We start from the raw sequence: 15594 nt of genomic DNA, 5'->3' as shown, positions 1-15594 counted from the left end.
CAATATGTTTATTTTTATAAACACACACATACACCCCCTACCTCTCAAAAGCTTTTAAAGTTAAAAAATACACTGCCTTGAGGAAAAATGCTGAATTGCTGTGGCATGTTAAACATACCCAGTATAGTGACATCACTAAATCTCATGTGCATTTAGAAAGTTTACCTAATGTCATCAACAAGGAGTGAAAGAATTGGAGAAATGCCAACCACTAAATCAGAAATCAATACGATGACGATCAATGAGAAACTTGCCCAATGAATGAAGCAAGTTTCCCACAGTACTGAGCAAACCATCCTCTGAATTCTCATTCTTAATTTTGCATCTAGTTTCTAGATGATGTTCCTGAAGATATGAAATAGTGCATTTTTCTACAAACAGAAATGAAGATGTCTAGTGTGAAAGCCAGACAATGCTAAACAGAATGAAAGTCTAACCTTTTCAAGAAGCTCTTGTAAAAAGATTCTCTATTTTCAAAATATGATATACCTTGCCTTGGGAAATTAAATAGTATTCAGCTTCATCAATGGTACTTTGGCTGTCTCATATAAATTATTACAGTAACATGGAGAAAATCCAACTGGGTAGGATGAAACTGTTAGAGTAAGAGAAAAACCACGTGCCACTAAGCAGGCTGAATTTTTTCATAACACAATAGCAACCACTCAAACTGTAATTACATTCCTTCAGTAAATGTATTAGTACCACATACTCACACAGTGGCTATCATTGATAAACTGCAGAGCTATTTCTGTAGTTCCCTCAGGGTCTGCAGGCTCCTTCTGGGAAACTCCATTACAATGCACAGTGCTGTTCCACAAGTCCTGAAGAAATAGCTGTGCACTTTTCAGTAATAAGCCACTAACTTTTTTTTGGATGAGAGGGAAACGGGGGGCCCCGAAAGGGGGAGAGCGCGCAATTGGGAAAGAAGAGGAATAGCGGGTTCATGAGGAAATTGAGGTTTCTGCCTTGTTTAAAAATTTTGTCATGTGGTCATGGCAACACATCACCTTACAAATAGTAGATATTCTAATCGCTAAATATTAGTACAGATCAAAGTAAATAAAATGTTTTTTTAATCAAAACTATTTTAAAATTTAAATTAAATTTAAATTAAATACATTTTTCTTTTTAAAAATAAGCCTATTTGACAATGAAATTTGAAATTACGAAAACCTACATCAGGCTTAACCTTACTAAAATCTATTTAAAATTAAATGAAAAAGGTAGTATTTAAGCAGCACATGTTACTGAAGTTGTAAAGAAAGGCAAGCCACTGAAGTGGTGCAAGTCACCTGGAACTTTAATATGTTGAAATGCTAACTTAGCTTTTGACTGCAGTAATCTCTTCTGTAAGTACAGAAAGAACACTTTTTCCATTTCAATTTATTCAACAATTTCAGTTTAATCACTAGGTCATTAGAAGTAAGTTGAAGAAGAGGAAACTCTTTGCTTTTCTCTTCCAATGTACGAATAAAAACAAGGTGCGAGGATGAGATCTACTAGCTCTAAAATCTTGAAGGACATGGTGACCAGAATCTCTGGATATGTCTATACAGCAATTAAAAACATCTATGGCTGGGCCGGGTCAGCTGACTCAAGCTCACGGGGCTCAGACTACAGGACTATAAAACTGCTGCATAGACACTGGGGCTCAGGCTGGGGACCAAGTGGTAAGATCATTGCCCCAGATGCAGCCTCCAGCCCGAGCCTGGGACATCTATGCAGCAATTCTACAGGCCCGTAACCCAAGTCCAGCAAGCAGCTGTGGCATGGGTCTTTTATTAGAGTGTAGACGTACTCTATGAGTCTATAAAACAATCACTTCAATTCACTAACTATAGATAATACGTCTGCTAAATCCCCATTCTGTCATTTTGAGTGCAGAAGGTAGGAACCTGCAAAGATTCTAAAAATTAATACATGCGACTTCAGGCTTGTATTAAACTCCCAAGGTTACAGCTTTTCTCTGACCTTGGCTTGGTAAAATCTGCCACCACCCAAACAACCACCCTTTGAACCCAGGAAGGAGCACTTGGGAATTCCTCCCTGTGGGATATTCTCAAGCCCTTCCTCTCCCCCGAAAGAGCCGAGAAAGAAAACAAAGGAAGTTAGCCGTGGCTACCAGCTAATCAAACAACATGCACAAACGTCTTAGGACACCAAAAATCCAATCTTGATTCTTAAAAAAGGTAAATTTTATTAAAAACAAAAAGAAAGAAAAAACACATCTGGAACTTGGGCTTTTTGCTAGATCTTAAAAAGAAACAATTACAAAAATTAAGCACCCAAAATAGCTTTCTTGGGGGTTCAGCTTAAAGGGTACAAGCAAACAAAAGCATCTGGGGTTAGCACAGAGGAAATCCACAAGCCAAAAAAAAAAAAAAAAAAAAAAAAGCCAACAACTACCACCCTAATCGCATCTATGTAAACATTCCCTGTTCAATAATTTCTTCTAGGTATGGAAGATGAATTTTTATGTCTGGTTCAAGTCTTATACAGCATTCCTGCTGCCCTCTGTTCCCCTCTTTCCCAGAGGGGCACAACACACAAACAAGGAAGGGGTTTTTCCCCCCCCATTTTAAAAAGTTCTAGCCCTCCCATTGACTCTTTTGGTCAGGTGCCCACTCCTTTTTCTTTACCTGGGGAACTTTGTTAACCCTTCACAGGTAAAGTAAGCAGAGAACAGCCACCAAGAGGGATCTTATAGCTAACTGGCTGGCTGGGTGTCCATAAAAGGAAGCTACCCCCACTCTTCATTTATCACAACATCCTGTGTTTCACCATTCCATTTTAAATGCAAAATGGGTTTTGATTAAAAAAAAATTATTTCTCTTAAGTACTTTTTTTTAAGCAAACAAATTTTGAAGCTGTTTTAGTGTATTTTGAATTGCATTCCAATTTTCATCTAAATGTATCTTGATACAAATCACAAGTAAAAAAATTAATCTAGTAGAAAAGAATTGCCTCATTCACTGTTTTCTAACAAAGTAGTAAAAATTAAGAATTTGAATGTCAATTATAAGTTATAATTGCTTAAATGTGCATAGATACAGTGTATTTCCCTGTTTAGCAAAAGTAATACTAGATTTCGTGAAAAGGCTACACAGTAGAACATCAGAGTTACGAACCCCTCGAGAAACGTTCACAACTCTGAACAAAGCGTTATGGTTGTTCTTTCAAAAATTTACAACTGAATATTGACTTAATACAGCTTTGAAACCTTACTACGCAGAAGAAAAATGCTGCTTTTAACCATCTTAATTTAAATGAAACAAGCAGAGAAATAATTTCCTTACCTTGTCAATTTTTTTTAAACTGTCCTTTTTGTTGTTGTTTACGTTTAGCACAGTACTGTACTGTATTTGCTTTTGGGGAGGGGTGGGGTGTCTCTGCTGCCTGATTGTGTACTTCTGGTTCCAAATGACGTGTGTGGTTGACTGGTCAGTTCGTAACTCTGATGTTCGTAACTCTAAGGTTCTACATACTTAGGTGCAAAACAACATATTTTGATGGTTATACCAACCAATAAGAATCATCCTTTCTTTAGGCAAACAACATACTAAATATAAACTAAATAAAAACTAACATACCAATACTAAATATGATTAAAAACCCTGATTTAAAATCAATCCACCCTGGTACAGATTCTACCTCCCCAATAAAATAGAAGCTTTATGGTAAAAATATACCTTTTTTGACTGCAATAACAGTTCTGTTTCAAGGAGCAAGACCCGGCTCAGGAGATTATTCCAGTCCTTCTCATCTATAATCACCTTCCCTTTAAGTTTCTCTTCTAAAACATGTAGTTTATCTTCCATCCAACTTAGCTTATGAAGTTTTTCTTGGCAATCAGCAAGCTGGCTCTTTAACAGCTCCATTTGACTATTATCTTCTGTGGCCTTGAAATAAGGACAATAATAGATTTTACTTTCTCTAATTTTAGGCATAAATACAATTGGAAAGACGTGACAAACTGCTGCAGAAGTGCTGAACAGTTTTTCTTCCCCGCTAGGTCATTTCAACCATTGTGATGAGTCACAGTTATGAATGCTTTTACCTTCAGAAATGGCTGTGAACTGCTTTATGCAAAAAGTTTGCACATTAGAGACACTTGCCAGAAACCAGCTAGCTGACTCTGAAGTTGTGGGGCAACTGGGGGTTCTTTATATTGAAATAATAAAGAAAGACAAGACCAACCACCACATGACTATTCCCACAGGTTTGTTGGGCCTCTGCTCCCTTTACCCTCTGTTTTTTGACCATCTGGTACAGTCTTTTAAAAGAGGAAAAAACATAACTCATGGGACTAGGATCCTTCTTTTTTGTGCTTGTACAGTACATTGCACATTGGGGACACTATTGAAAATAAATAAGATGTAGTAAGTCTCACCTTTTTTCTTAACCAGTAGTACAATTGTATTACCAATGTTCTTTACACGTGTATTATATACTTATAGATCAAGTTTAATTTTGAAAAAAAAAAAATCAAAAAGATGTTTGGAAGCCACTCAGGTTATCACACCAAACTCTACATTTTAAAATTCAAATTCTTACTTGTTCACACACAACTTCCAAAACATCATCAGATACACAGGATTCTTCTTCGCTATCTTCATCTACTGGAATGGCAGTATCATAGACATGCACATTAACTTCATTATTTGGGTGACGTTCCACTTGAGGTTTCTTTGTATGTAAAAATAATAATAATCCACAGGTATGATTTATTACAACAAAAACATTCTTGCTATCTAAATGTACAATGTTCTCCATTTAATTAATTTTGCTTTTATCTATACATCCAAGTGGCCAGCACATCCCTTGGCCTGCACCGTTTTCTGCAGCCCCCATTGGCCTGGAACTGCGATCGTCCAAACCTTTGGACTCTGCTGGCAAACAAACCTGACGGGCCATGACAAAGATTGCCAATCCCTATTTTAAACTGTTAAAACAAAAACAAAATTATCCTTGATAATCTTTTCAGAATCACATGGCCCATTACCACTATTGCCTCCCACATATTTAAAGTTAGAAACATCTCTCCTTTTCCTCTAGAAAAATAGCTTAATTAGGTGGTTTTGTTTATTTTTTTTCCCCCTAGGTAAACTTACTGAGGGAAAGCCAAGTCAAAAGATGAGTTTTACATTTCTTTCTGAGCACAGCAAGGTCTCTTACTTCTTGCAAGAGTTCCATAGTGCAAGCCCTACTCCTCTGAATGTTCTGACTTCAAAGGCTCAGAAGTCTCTCTCTCTACTGCTTAACAATTTTATTGTTCCAACGGAACTTAGAAGTCATGGGAAGTCACAGTTGTGGAGGGAAGGGCATGCTCACTGGTAGCTAGGTCCAGGCTCATGAAGGGGACACAGACCTTGAACTATTCTCTACTCAATGGGAAGCCAGTGGAAAAAGCAGAACACCAAAGTGACATGCTCAAGGTAATGTGCACTACTAAGCAAATGAACTTTTGCATTTTATATCGGTTGAACTTTTTCAGGCTGTGTGGCTTCATTACAAGGTACAAGTTACAATAATCAAGTGTGGAAGTCACATACATATCATAGAAACATAGGGCTGGAAGGGAACTTGAGAAGTCATCAAGTTCAGCTCCCTTCGCAGAGGCAGATCCAAATAAATCTAGACCATTTCCGACAGCGATTTCTCCAACTTGCTCTTAAAAACCACCCATGATGGGGATTCCACAACCTCCCTTGGAAGCCTATTCCAGAGTTTAACTACTGTTATAGTTAGAAAAGTTTTCCTAATATCTAATCTAAATCTCCTTTGCTGTAGATTAAGGCCATTACTTCTTGTCCTACCACCAGTGGACAGAGAGAACAATTGATCACAGTTGTTTTTATAACAACCCTTAACATATTTGAAGAGTGTTATCAGGTCCTCCACCTAGTCTTTTCTCAAGACTAACCATGGTCAGTTTTTTGATTTTTAAAACATTTCCTCATAGGTCATGTTTTCTAAACCCTTTAGCATTGTTTGTTGCTCCTCTCTGGACTCTCCCCAATTTGTCCACATCTTTCTTAAAGTGTGGTGCCCAGAATTCAACAGTATCCCAGCTGAGGCCTCATGTGTACCAAGCAGAACAGAACAATTACTTCCCATGCCTTACATACGACACTCATGTTAATATGCCCCAGAACGTTAGACTTTTTCGCAACTGCATCACACTGTTGATGCACATTCAATTTATGATCCACCACTACCCCGAGAATCTTTTCAGCAGTACAAGTACCTAACTAGTTATTCCCCATTTTGTATTGTGCCTTTGATTTTTCCTTCTTAAATGAAGCACTTCACACTTGTCTTTATTGAATTTTGTCTTGTTGATTTTGGACCAATTCTTCAACTTGTCAAGGTTGTTTTGAATTCTAATCCTTTCCTCCAAATTGCTGGTAATCCCTCCCAGCGTGGTGTCATCTGCAAACTTATAAGTGTACTCTCCTTTCCATTATCCAAGTCATTCATGAAAGATTCCTATGGACCACACTGGATACTCTCCCAGTTTGACAGCAAACCATTGATAACTACTCTGAGGAAGGTCTTTCAACCAATTATGGACCTACCTGATAGTAATTTCATTTAGATGGCATTTCCCTAAATTTGTTTATGAGAATATCATGGGGTATCATGTCAAAAGCCTTATTAAAATCAAGACATATCATGTCTAATGCTTCCTCCCTATCCACTAAGACAGTAATCCTGCCAAAAAAGGAAATTAGATTCATTTGGCATGATTTGTTCTTGACAAATCCATGCTAGCTATTCCAATAGGTGTTTACAAATTGATTATTTAATAATTTGTTCCAGTATCTTTCCAGATATCGAAGTCAGCCTGACCAGTCTATAATTCCCAGATCCTCTCTTTCCCCGTTTAAAGAGAGGTACTGTGTTTGCCCTTCTCTAGTCCTCCGAGATCTCCTTCCTTCATGAGTTCTCTATGACAATTGCTATTGGTTCAGCGATTTCTTCAGCTAGTTCCTTAAGTCTCGCAGGATGAATTTCATCAAGCCTTAGTGACTTGATTAAATTTAACTTACATAAATATTTTTTAAACTTTTTCTTTCCCTACTTTGGCTTGTGTTCCTTCCTCCTTATTAATTGTGTTGAGTATCTGGTCACCATTAACTTTAGTGAAAACTGAAGCAAAATAGGCATTAAACTCCTCAGTCTTCTTGATATTGTCCATTATTAGTATACCTTACCTGCTAAGTCGAGGACGTATTTTTTCCTTTGCTTTGTCTTGGTTTCAATGTAAATTTATAGAATCTCTTCTTATTGCTTAGGTGTAACTCATTTTGTTCCTTGGCCTTTCTGATTTTGTCCCTATATGCTTATGCTATTCTTTTGTACTCCTCCTTAGCCAATTATCCATGTTTCCTCTTTTTGTAGGATTCCTTTTTGATTTTCAGGTCATTGAAGAGCTACTGAAAAAGCCATATTAGCCTCTTACTATTCCTATCTTTCCTTTGCATCAGAATAGTTTGCAGATGTGCCTTTAATATCTCTGAGAAAATGCCAGCTCTCTGGAACTCTTATTCCTTAGACTATTTTTCCCATGGGATCTTACCTACCCGTTATTTGAGTTTGTTAAAAATCTGCTTTTTTTTTTGAAGTCCACAGCTCTCACTCCTTTACTTCCTTAGAATTATGAAGTTTACCATTTCATGATCGCTTTCACCCAAATTGCCCTATATCTTCAGATCTGCAATCAATTCCTCCCTGTTGGTCAAAATCAAGACTAAAATGGCTGCCCCCACTTACTTCCTCCACTTGCTGAAACAAAAAGTTGTCCCTATTACATTCCACTTGTACCCACTACACTTCAAGAATATATTGGAAATTTTGTGTTTTGCTTTATTACTTTTCCAACAGATGTCTGAGCAAAGTTCCCCATTACTATCAGGTCTTGTATTTTGGATATTTCTGTTATTTGTGATACAAATGCCTGATCCACCTCCTCTTTCTGAGTTGGTGGTCTATGAATGACATCACCCCTATTTTCCCCTCTATATATCTTTACCCAGATATTTTCAACTAGGCTTTGGATCAAAACTATGAGGAAGCAAGAAGACAACGTTGTTTATATTTAGCATAAAGGAGATGTAGAGCTAGGTGTCATTCATGTACTACCTGCACTTCAGCCTGTTTTAAGAAATCTCTCAGGGTATATCTATAGCGCAATTTAAAACCCGCAGCTGGCTCGTACCACCTGGCTCAGGTTTGCAGGGATTGGGCCAAGGGGCTTTTTAGTTGCAGTGTAGATATTCGGGCTTAGGCTGGAACCCAGGCTCTAGAATCCTACAAGGTGGAAGAGTTCCAGAGCTCAGTCTGCAGCCCAAGCCCGAATGTCTACACCATAATTAAACAGCCCACTGACCAGAACCCCAGTCAGCTACAGGTGTCTAATTGCAGTGTAGACATTCCCTTGATGGCTTCCTATTGGCAACAGGATAATAAAGGGAAGAATCATGTGCACTGTGGGACTCCAGAGGTGATGGCTTTGGAAGTGGAAGAACAGCTGTCCATGATGACCTTCTGATTTCAGCACGATAAGAATCTGAGCCATTTTAGAGTACTTCCATTTTCCCCTGAAGTCTCTTGGAGACTGGACAGGTGTACTGGGTGATCAGTAGTATCAAGTGTCACAAGAAGTTTAGCAAAATGAGTAGGAATCTATTTCTCTGTCTATGATAGAAGACCTATTCCTGTCCATAGCAATAAGCTCTTTTCCTCTATTATGCACTGACCAAAAGCTGAAATGAAAAGAATCCAGAACACTGGCAGCTGAAAGGTGGATTTGGAGACTTCTCTGCTAGCTTCTCAATTAGCATGCTTTAAAAAGGGAGGTAACCAATGGTCAACAGTTTGCAGAGCTGCAATCATCAATCAATGGTTTCTTCAATGCTAGTTGATTAATGCATATTTTAGTGTGGCTGATAGATTCCTCTCTTCAAAGCAGATGTGGATTATCTGTCCATAGGAGTTCCACATGTTCCCCATTCTACTTTATCATCCAGAAAGGGTAGGACCAGGTGGTAAGTCACACCAGAAGCAGGTAATCTTTGTGACATGGACAGATTTTAACAGCTAGTGGTGCTATGTTCTGGCATTGAGTAGAGACTGTCTGGATTTACTAATCAATTACAGTTCTGTAAAGTTCTGCAGGGTGTAACTTTGCTAACTCTATGGCAAAGAATAAAAGTAAAAGCTCTTTGCCTCCCTCAGTAGCAGATTAGTAGATCAAACATACTAAACTGAGAAATGTGTTATGAAGAGACATTTTCAGATTTTGGCAGAATATCAAAAAGCATTTCTGATGACAGATTATTGTAGTATTACCTACGGTCAGATTGGAAAGAGTTCAGACTACATTCACAGCCCAAGTTCTTCCCACCATCAATAGATTATGTTTGTCCCTCTCCTTTTTTGCATATTTGATCACCAATAAAAATTAAATTATAATGATACTTTAAATGTCATCATTAGACTTCAGTGTGAACTGAAGCAGAGCACATTTCTCAGAGCCATTCTTTACATCTGTTTGCATCTTGTTTTTACACTTATCTTCACAACTAAAGTTTGTTTATTTTAAGTGAAAGCTTACATTCTAGGAAGATACTGGCTTGCTGAACAACTGCAGACCAGCCCTAATCTGATTTGTTAATATCACCAGTGTCAAAGAACTTAAACTGTATACATAAAAAAGCAAACAATTTTCTTTCTATTTTCATACCTGTTGAGAAATCACAGTCCTGCAAACAGGATCAGCAAGAAGTTTCTCACAATTTGCCTGTGACTCAAATTTTAAAGACCTGTTTTTTTTTCTTGTTTGAGATTTGGCCTTCAAAATAAACAAAAAACCCACATTAGCAGTCATTTTCCCCCTGAAATAAACTGTTAAAAATTATCACTATAAGATCCGATTGTATATCGGATATATGAAACACATTTGGATTTTTTCCATGATAAAATATTGACCATAAATAGAAAAAAATATTAAATTAAGAATGCTAATAGTGGATAAAACGAACACTTGAATGTGAATCTAATGTACAAACCACATTTTGAACATTTGAGACTGGGTCTACCCTGGTCATGGATATAAAAGAAAAAAAATTTGTAAGGTATTTAACAAGGATTTAAAAAAAAAATTGGTAGGAAAATATATCCTTATAGCAATAAGGGTCACAAGTTACAAATGCACAGAATAGAACTTCTTAATGCTAGTGTTACATGCAATGATTATCTATATCAGGAGTGGCCAAACTTACTGACCCTCCAAGCCACATGTGAAATCTTCAGAAGTTCGAGAGCCAGGCTTGCCTGCCAGGGTACAGGGCCTGCTCTGCGGCAGGGTAGTGGGGCTAAGGAATTCTGCCCTGCGGGAGGCAGGTGCCTCCTGCGGGGCTGAAGCCCTGAGACCCTTCCTTCCCCATTGGGCAGAAGCCCCAAGCTCCTCCTGTCCCCCCCAGTCTAGTAGGCAGAGAATGGGACTGGGGGGCATAGAGGGCTCCACAAGCTGCACTTTGGCCACCAGGATCTATATCCTATAAATTCGTATGAGATAGGAGCAAGTTTCAAATTTCTTTTCTGAAAAGAACTTGCCTATACACCCAGTAGCAAGTAATATATTAGATTTCTTACTTGCCCTAATACTAAATCGATATATATTAAGATCTATATATAAATAAGACCCAAAATGTGTATTGTGAAATCCAACTAAAACTCACATACAGCCACACAATTTGTTGCAAATGCTTGGCCTTAAAAGTTTTTTTTTTTTTTTTTTAAAGGAACAAACTGTACTATTAGTGTCACATTTTTCAGAAAATTAAAAAAAAAAAAGAAAAAAAAAAAAGATACCCCACCCCAATTCAGCAAATGTTCAATTTTTGTTCCTATCTACCTTAACAGTTGTTCCAGAAGTACAATGAACTGTTTTGCAATGATATTCTCACTACATCCAGAAGTGTAACAGAGTACATGAAAATTATTGTTAATAGGTGTGAATTTGTTTATCTTTGCTTGAAATTTTCTCTGTTCACTACAAAACGTTAGTATGTCTATGTCAGTGGTTCTGAAACTGGATCACAACCCCATTTTAATGGGTTGCCAGGGCTGGCTTTAGACTTGCCGGAGCCCAATCTCCTGGGGCTGAAGCCCAAGTCCCACCATGTGGGGATGAAGCCAAAATCTGAGGGCTTCAACCCTGGGCGATGGGGCTCAGGTTACAGGGCCCCCGCCACCTGGGGCTGAAGCCCTTTGGCTATGTCCCCCCACACACACACACACAGAGGATGGCAGGGTTTGAGCGGGCTCAGACTTCAGTCCCCCCTCCTGGGGTCGTATAGTAATTTTTCTTGTCAGAAGGGGGTCGCAGTGCAATGAAGTTTGAGAACCCCGGGTCTAGGTCCTTTGGCTAGCAACAAGTGCAGAATCACTTAAATATCTGATACATCCTATATATTGGGAGAGTACATACTGAATTTGTAAGGGCATGGACTCTGATTTACAGTTTTCCCCCCCATTCTAACTTCAGTGATCATTATCATAGTTCTTTTTCTAGTTAAAGCAACATTTGAACTGAAATATGTTACAAAATATAGTTAATCTTCTTCTCAAATACTGTAAATCATATCTGAAGTATCACCCTGCTCAGTACCTTATTCATATTACTTAATTCCTTATGCTTTTTCATCACAGCACTGATAATGTCACAAACAATCTGTATTTTCCTTTCTGCAAAGCCACACTGGAGAAACTGCTGTTTTGTTAAAACTGGTTTGTATTGAAACTGATCTCGAAGTAGCTGCAAGAGAGTAAAACTTAGTTAGTTTCCCAAACCTCTGTATATTCTCTGTTCTGTAGAAACTATATTTTTGCACAATTGCCCCTTTTGCCCCCTTAGCTTTGCCAGTGAATTTTTTCACATGTTGGTCTTTGTATGTTCTAAGCTGCCCCCATAATTGGAACTCCCATCATATGCCAATCTAACAGGCACTCTTAAATCAAATCACTCCTTAAAAAAACAAAAACCAATACAAATACCAAACCTAATACATGTCTAAATAACTAAGCAAGTTTGGAAAAAAGTTTTGAAGAGTTCCAGAAATAAGAATGCACAGTAAAAACAATTTTATTTGTTTCAGCTCTAGAGAATCATAAAATCACAGAAATAAAGGCCTGGAAGGGACCTCAATTGGTCACCAAATCCTGCCCCCTGCACTGAGGCAGAACCAAGTAAACCTAGACCATCAATGACAGGTGTTTGTCCAGCTTGTTTTAAAAAATTTCCAATTATGGGGATTCTACAGAGTCCCATACAAATCTATTATAGTGCTTAAATCCCCTTATAATTAAAAAATGTACAGAATCATAGATACGAAGTGTAGTGTCACGTAGTGAAGTGCATTCCTATAATAAAAAAAGCAGAATTTCACAAAAGCACCTTAAAAAATTTGACAAAAGGTGCATTTATGTGAACCTCTTTGGATTAAATATAAATCTCTGCAAAAGTAAAATATTTTTATTCTTAATCTATTGATATCAGTATGATGTTTATTTCAACAATAACTGGCATTTACAGGAATATGAGAATTGAAACCATATTTTTACTTACTGTTAAAATGGACAGCACATCTCTACCCAGCTAAAAACCTACATTTGAGTATTTTCCCCTCAACAAAAAGACCACCAACCCTCCACCCCCCAAAAAAGCAAAAACAAAAAAAAAAAAACCACAACCCACACCTTTGTAAAGTGTCTGAACTAAGATGGCACCACACCCCTACTTTTAACCCAGGTATACGACATGATAATTTAAGGATAATTACATACTCTGTACCAGTGAAAAACCTATACTGCAGTCTGTATATAACAAGCAGAAATCCCTGTGAATTTTCATATTTATGTTTAAAACATGATGACTTAAAATTTGGAAGGTTTAAAACTATATATCTATAAAGAAACTTTCAAAAAAATGAACTTGACAAATTAGTCTATTCAATTCTATGAGGAGGAAAAAAAAAACCCTTGTAAAAACAGATAATTTGATTCAGTTTGAATCAAGATCTAAAGGTTAGAAATTTTGGATATTCATTAAAGCAGAACATTATGAACATAAACTTGATGGGAAGATTTTTGTGGTCAATCCTTAGATTAAATTGAAACACATGTTAACAAACCAGTTAGCAACAAATTACATTAAAATATTACCTAACCATATAAGACAAGGTTAAAAATTAGTAACTGTTGTTCAGATTTTATTTCAATTTTAAAAGAATAAAAATATAAAAAGATTATGCATTTACAGGCTTAACAGCCTAGCTCTCAGGGTACACGTACACTGCAGCTGAAAGCATGTTTTCAGCACAGGTAGATAGACACTTGCTAGCTCTGCTCAAGCAAGCATCCTAAAAATAGCAGCGTGGCTGCAGCAGCAGCATGGGCAGCTCTTGGGCTAGCCACCCAAGTACTGATACTCTTAGTGTGCTAACCTACCATCTACCTGAAAAAGGAAGTATGGTCCCAGCTGCAGTGAAGAGACACCCTCAGTTAGTAACACCAGAAGCATTAAGCAGTCAATCAGAAAAGAACTGGCCAGGCACCTATAAAAAAAGGTTCCTTTTCATCCCTTCATAATGTAAGGAGTGTACCCTCAACACACTCCAAAAGCCAGAGGAAAGCCCAGAGGATTACCCAAAATCAAGCTATTCTGGACCAAGATGAGGGAGCAAATTCCAGAGTCATGGAGCCCACACACAATGTCTCACACACAACCCGCCTTCTTTTTATAAGTTGAAATCCCACTTGAGCACCACAGCTGACTGCAACTGTGGCAGTATGCCACTGGGAAAAAAGGGATCCCCCAGATATGCAGATTGCAGGCCATTTAGGACTTTAGAGATCATAGCCAACACCTTAACCTAACTGGAGACAGACAGCACAGATCTCAATGAACTGGTGTCACATGCTCCTAATAAGATGTTTTACTCAATAATGAGCCACTATTGCATTCTGCACCAGTTTCAGCCTACAAACTCTTTTAAGGTGTAGCATCAAGAACTGTCTATTGCAAAAGTCTAATCTTACAGTAACAGATGTGGGTAACAGTGGCAAGGTCTGTATTCAAAAGGAAAATTCATAAACTCTTAGTCAGAACCAGATTGTAAAAAGTTGACTGGGTTAGTGCTATAGAATCACCTCACTGCAACCATGGGGAGGGAGGGTGTCCAAAATCATCCCTAGTTGCAAACCAAGTTAGCTCATAGCAGACACTCTTTCAAGCAAGAAAACCGATATTACATCCGTCCTCTCCTCCAATTGCTTCCTGTAGCAATCATGATCTTCTCATTCTTGTCTGTGCTGAGCTTTAGCCAGCTCACTTTCATTTAATTAGCATGTAAGAGTGAAATGTGTTTTTATATATGAAATAGCAAGTCTTAAATATTCCTTATGTTATTGTAACCTACGGTGCACAGTTCTTCCTACAGAATGTATTCTCTAATCCATACTTCCCTCCGGCCACAGAGTTTGGCATTATTCCTTCTACTCAATACTCACCATGAGGACTGATATAAAACAACTTTAAGCAGCAAATTGTAATTTCTCCAATTATTATAAACTAAATCAATAGTAAAATAATCAGGATATGATGCAAGTAATTCTTAGATTTTTAAATCTAATGCATCTTAATATTAAGATTGTATAGAATTTCTAATACTCCTGATGAGATTACTGGGGAAGTATCAAAAAGATCAAATTTGCATGTAGCTTAGTTATAGACACCAGTGTGTAAGGTACATCATGAGAACAACTCAGGAACAGTTGTTTGCAAAATGAACACTTCAGAATTGGTTTTAATTTCCTCAGTGGCAATGAGACACACTCAGTCAACTTTAGGCAGCACAATACATTGTAGAATGAATGTTTCAGGTAAGCTTACATATCTACAGTCTGTTGATTTAAGATGTCATTTAATAGAAAAATATTTCACAGTATTTGCTAAGAACTTGACACTGGATAGGCTTCTGATGTGTTGATATCACAGCTTCTCATTCTGACCACTACTGTCTCATTTTTTCCCCTGTATTCTATTAATCTGCCTGTACCTATTTGTTGTCGCTTGTCTTACACTTTGGTGTAAGCTCTTTGGGGCAGGGATTGTTTTTTTGTTCTCTGTCTGTACAGCATCCAGCACAATGAGTCCTAGTCCATGACTGGCGGTCTTAGCAACTACAATAAATCAAACAATAATAGTATCAGCCAAAGAGTAAAGTTGAGCCAATAATCAACCTTCACTGTTTTCATTAAGTTATAAATCAAAATTTGGACCTGCCACATACTGGTCATGGCTCTTCTGAAATCTTGACTCTAGACACCAAACAGAAGACACTTTGAATATGCTTTACAAATCAACCCAGCTAAGTTTAGACAAACTTCTTGTGCAGGAGTTACCAAATGATTGCATCACCAATATTTCCATTTCCAAAATTATTCTATTAGCCAGCAGAGACGCATATTAAATGTTTGGCCGTGTAATTATCAGGTCATACTTAAAACTGCTTTTCTTGTTCA

The 15594-nt window shown here is 37.6% G+C and overlaps 1 protein-coding gene across 10 annotated transcripts in view; it reads right to left on the bottom strand.

Annotated features, from left to right (window-relative positions):
- CEP44 (centrosomal protein 44) overlaps nucleotides 1–15594 on the bottom strand; it is a 42758-nt gene that overhangs the window by 12363 nt on the left and 14801 nt on the right. For 9 of the 10 annotated variants that reach the window (XM_038399155.2, XM_043513435.1, XM_038399163.2 and 6 more), the window contains 4 exons: nucleotides 11681–11827; nucleotides 9752–9859; nucleotides 4558–4689; nucleotides 3693–3902 (listed from right to left, as the gene is read on the bottom strand). In XM_038399155.2, coding sequence (XP_038255083.1) covers nucleotides 3693–3902; nucleotides 4558–4689; nucleotides 9752–9859; nucleotides 11681–11827 — 597 coding nt within the window. The remainder of the gene's footprint in view (nucleotides 1–3692; nucleotides 3903–4557; nucleotides 4690–9751; nucleotides 9860–11680; nucleotides 11828–15594) is intronic. The other variant, XM_043513439.1, reaches the window with a different exon arrangement.

This window comes from Dermochelys coriacea, chromosome 4 (genome assembly GCF_009764565.3).
Source record: "Dermochelys coriacea isolate rDerCor1 chromosome 4, rDerCor1.pri.v4, whole genome shotgun sequence".
Classification (NCBI taxonomy): Eukaryota; Metazoa; Chordata; order Testudines; family Dermochelyidae; genus Dermochelys; species Dermochelys coriacea.
The sequence above is the reverse complement of the archived record's forward strand: the minus strand, read 5'-3'. Positions and strand labels throughout refer to the sequence as shown.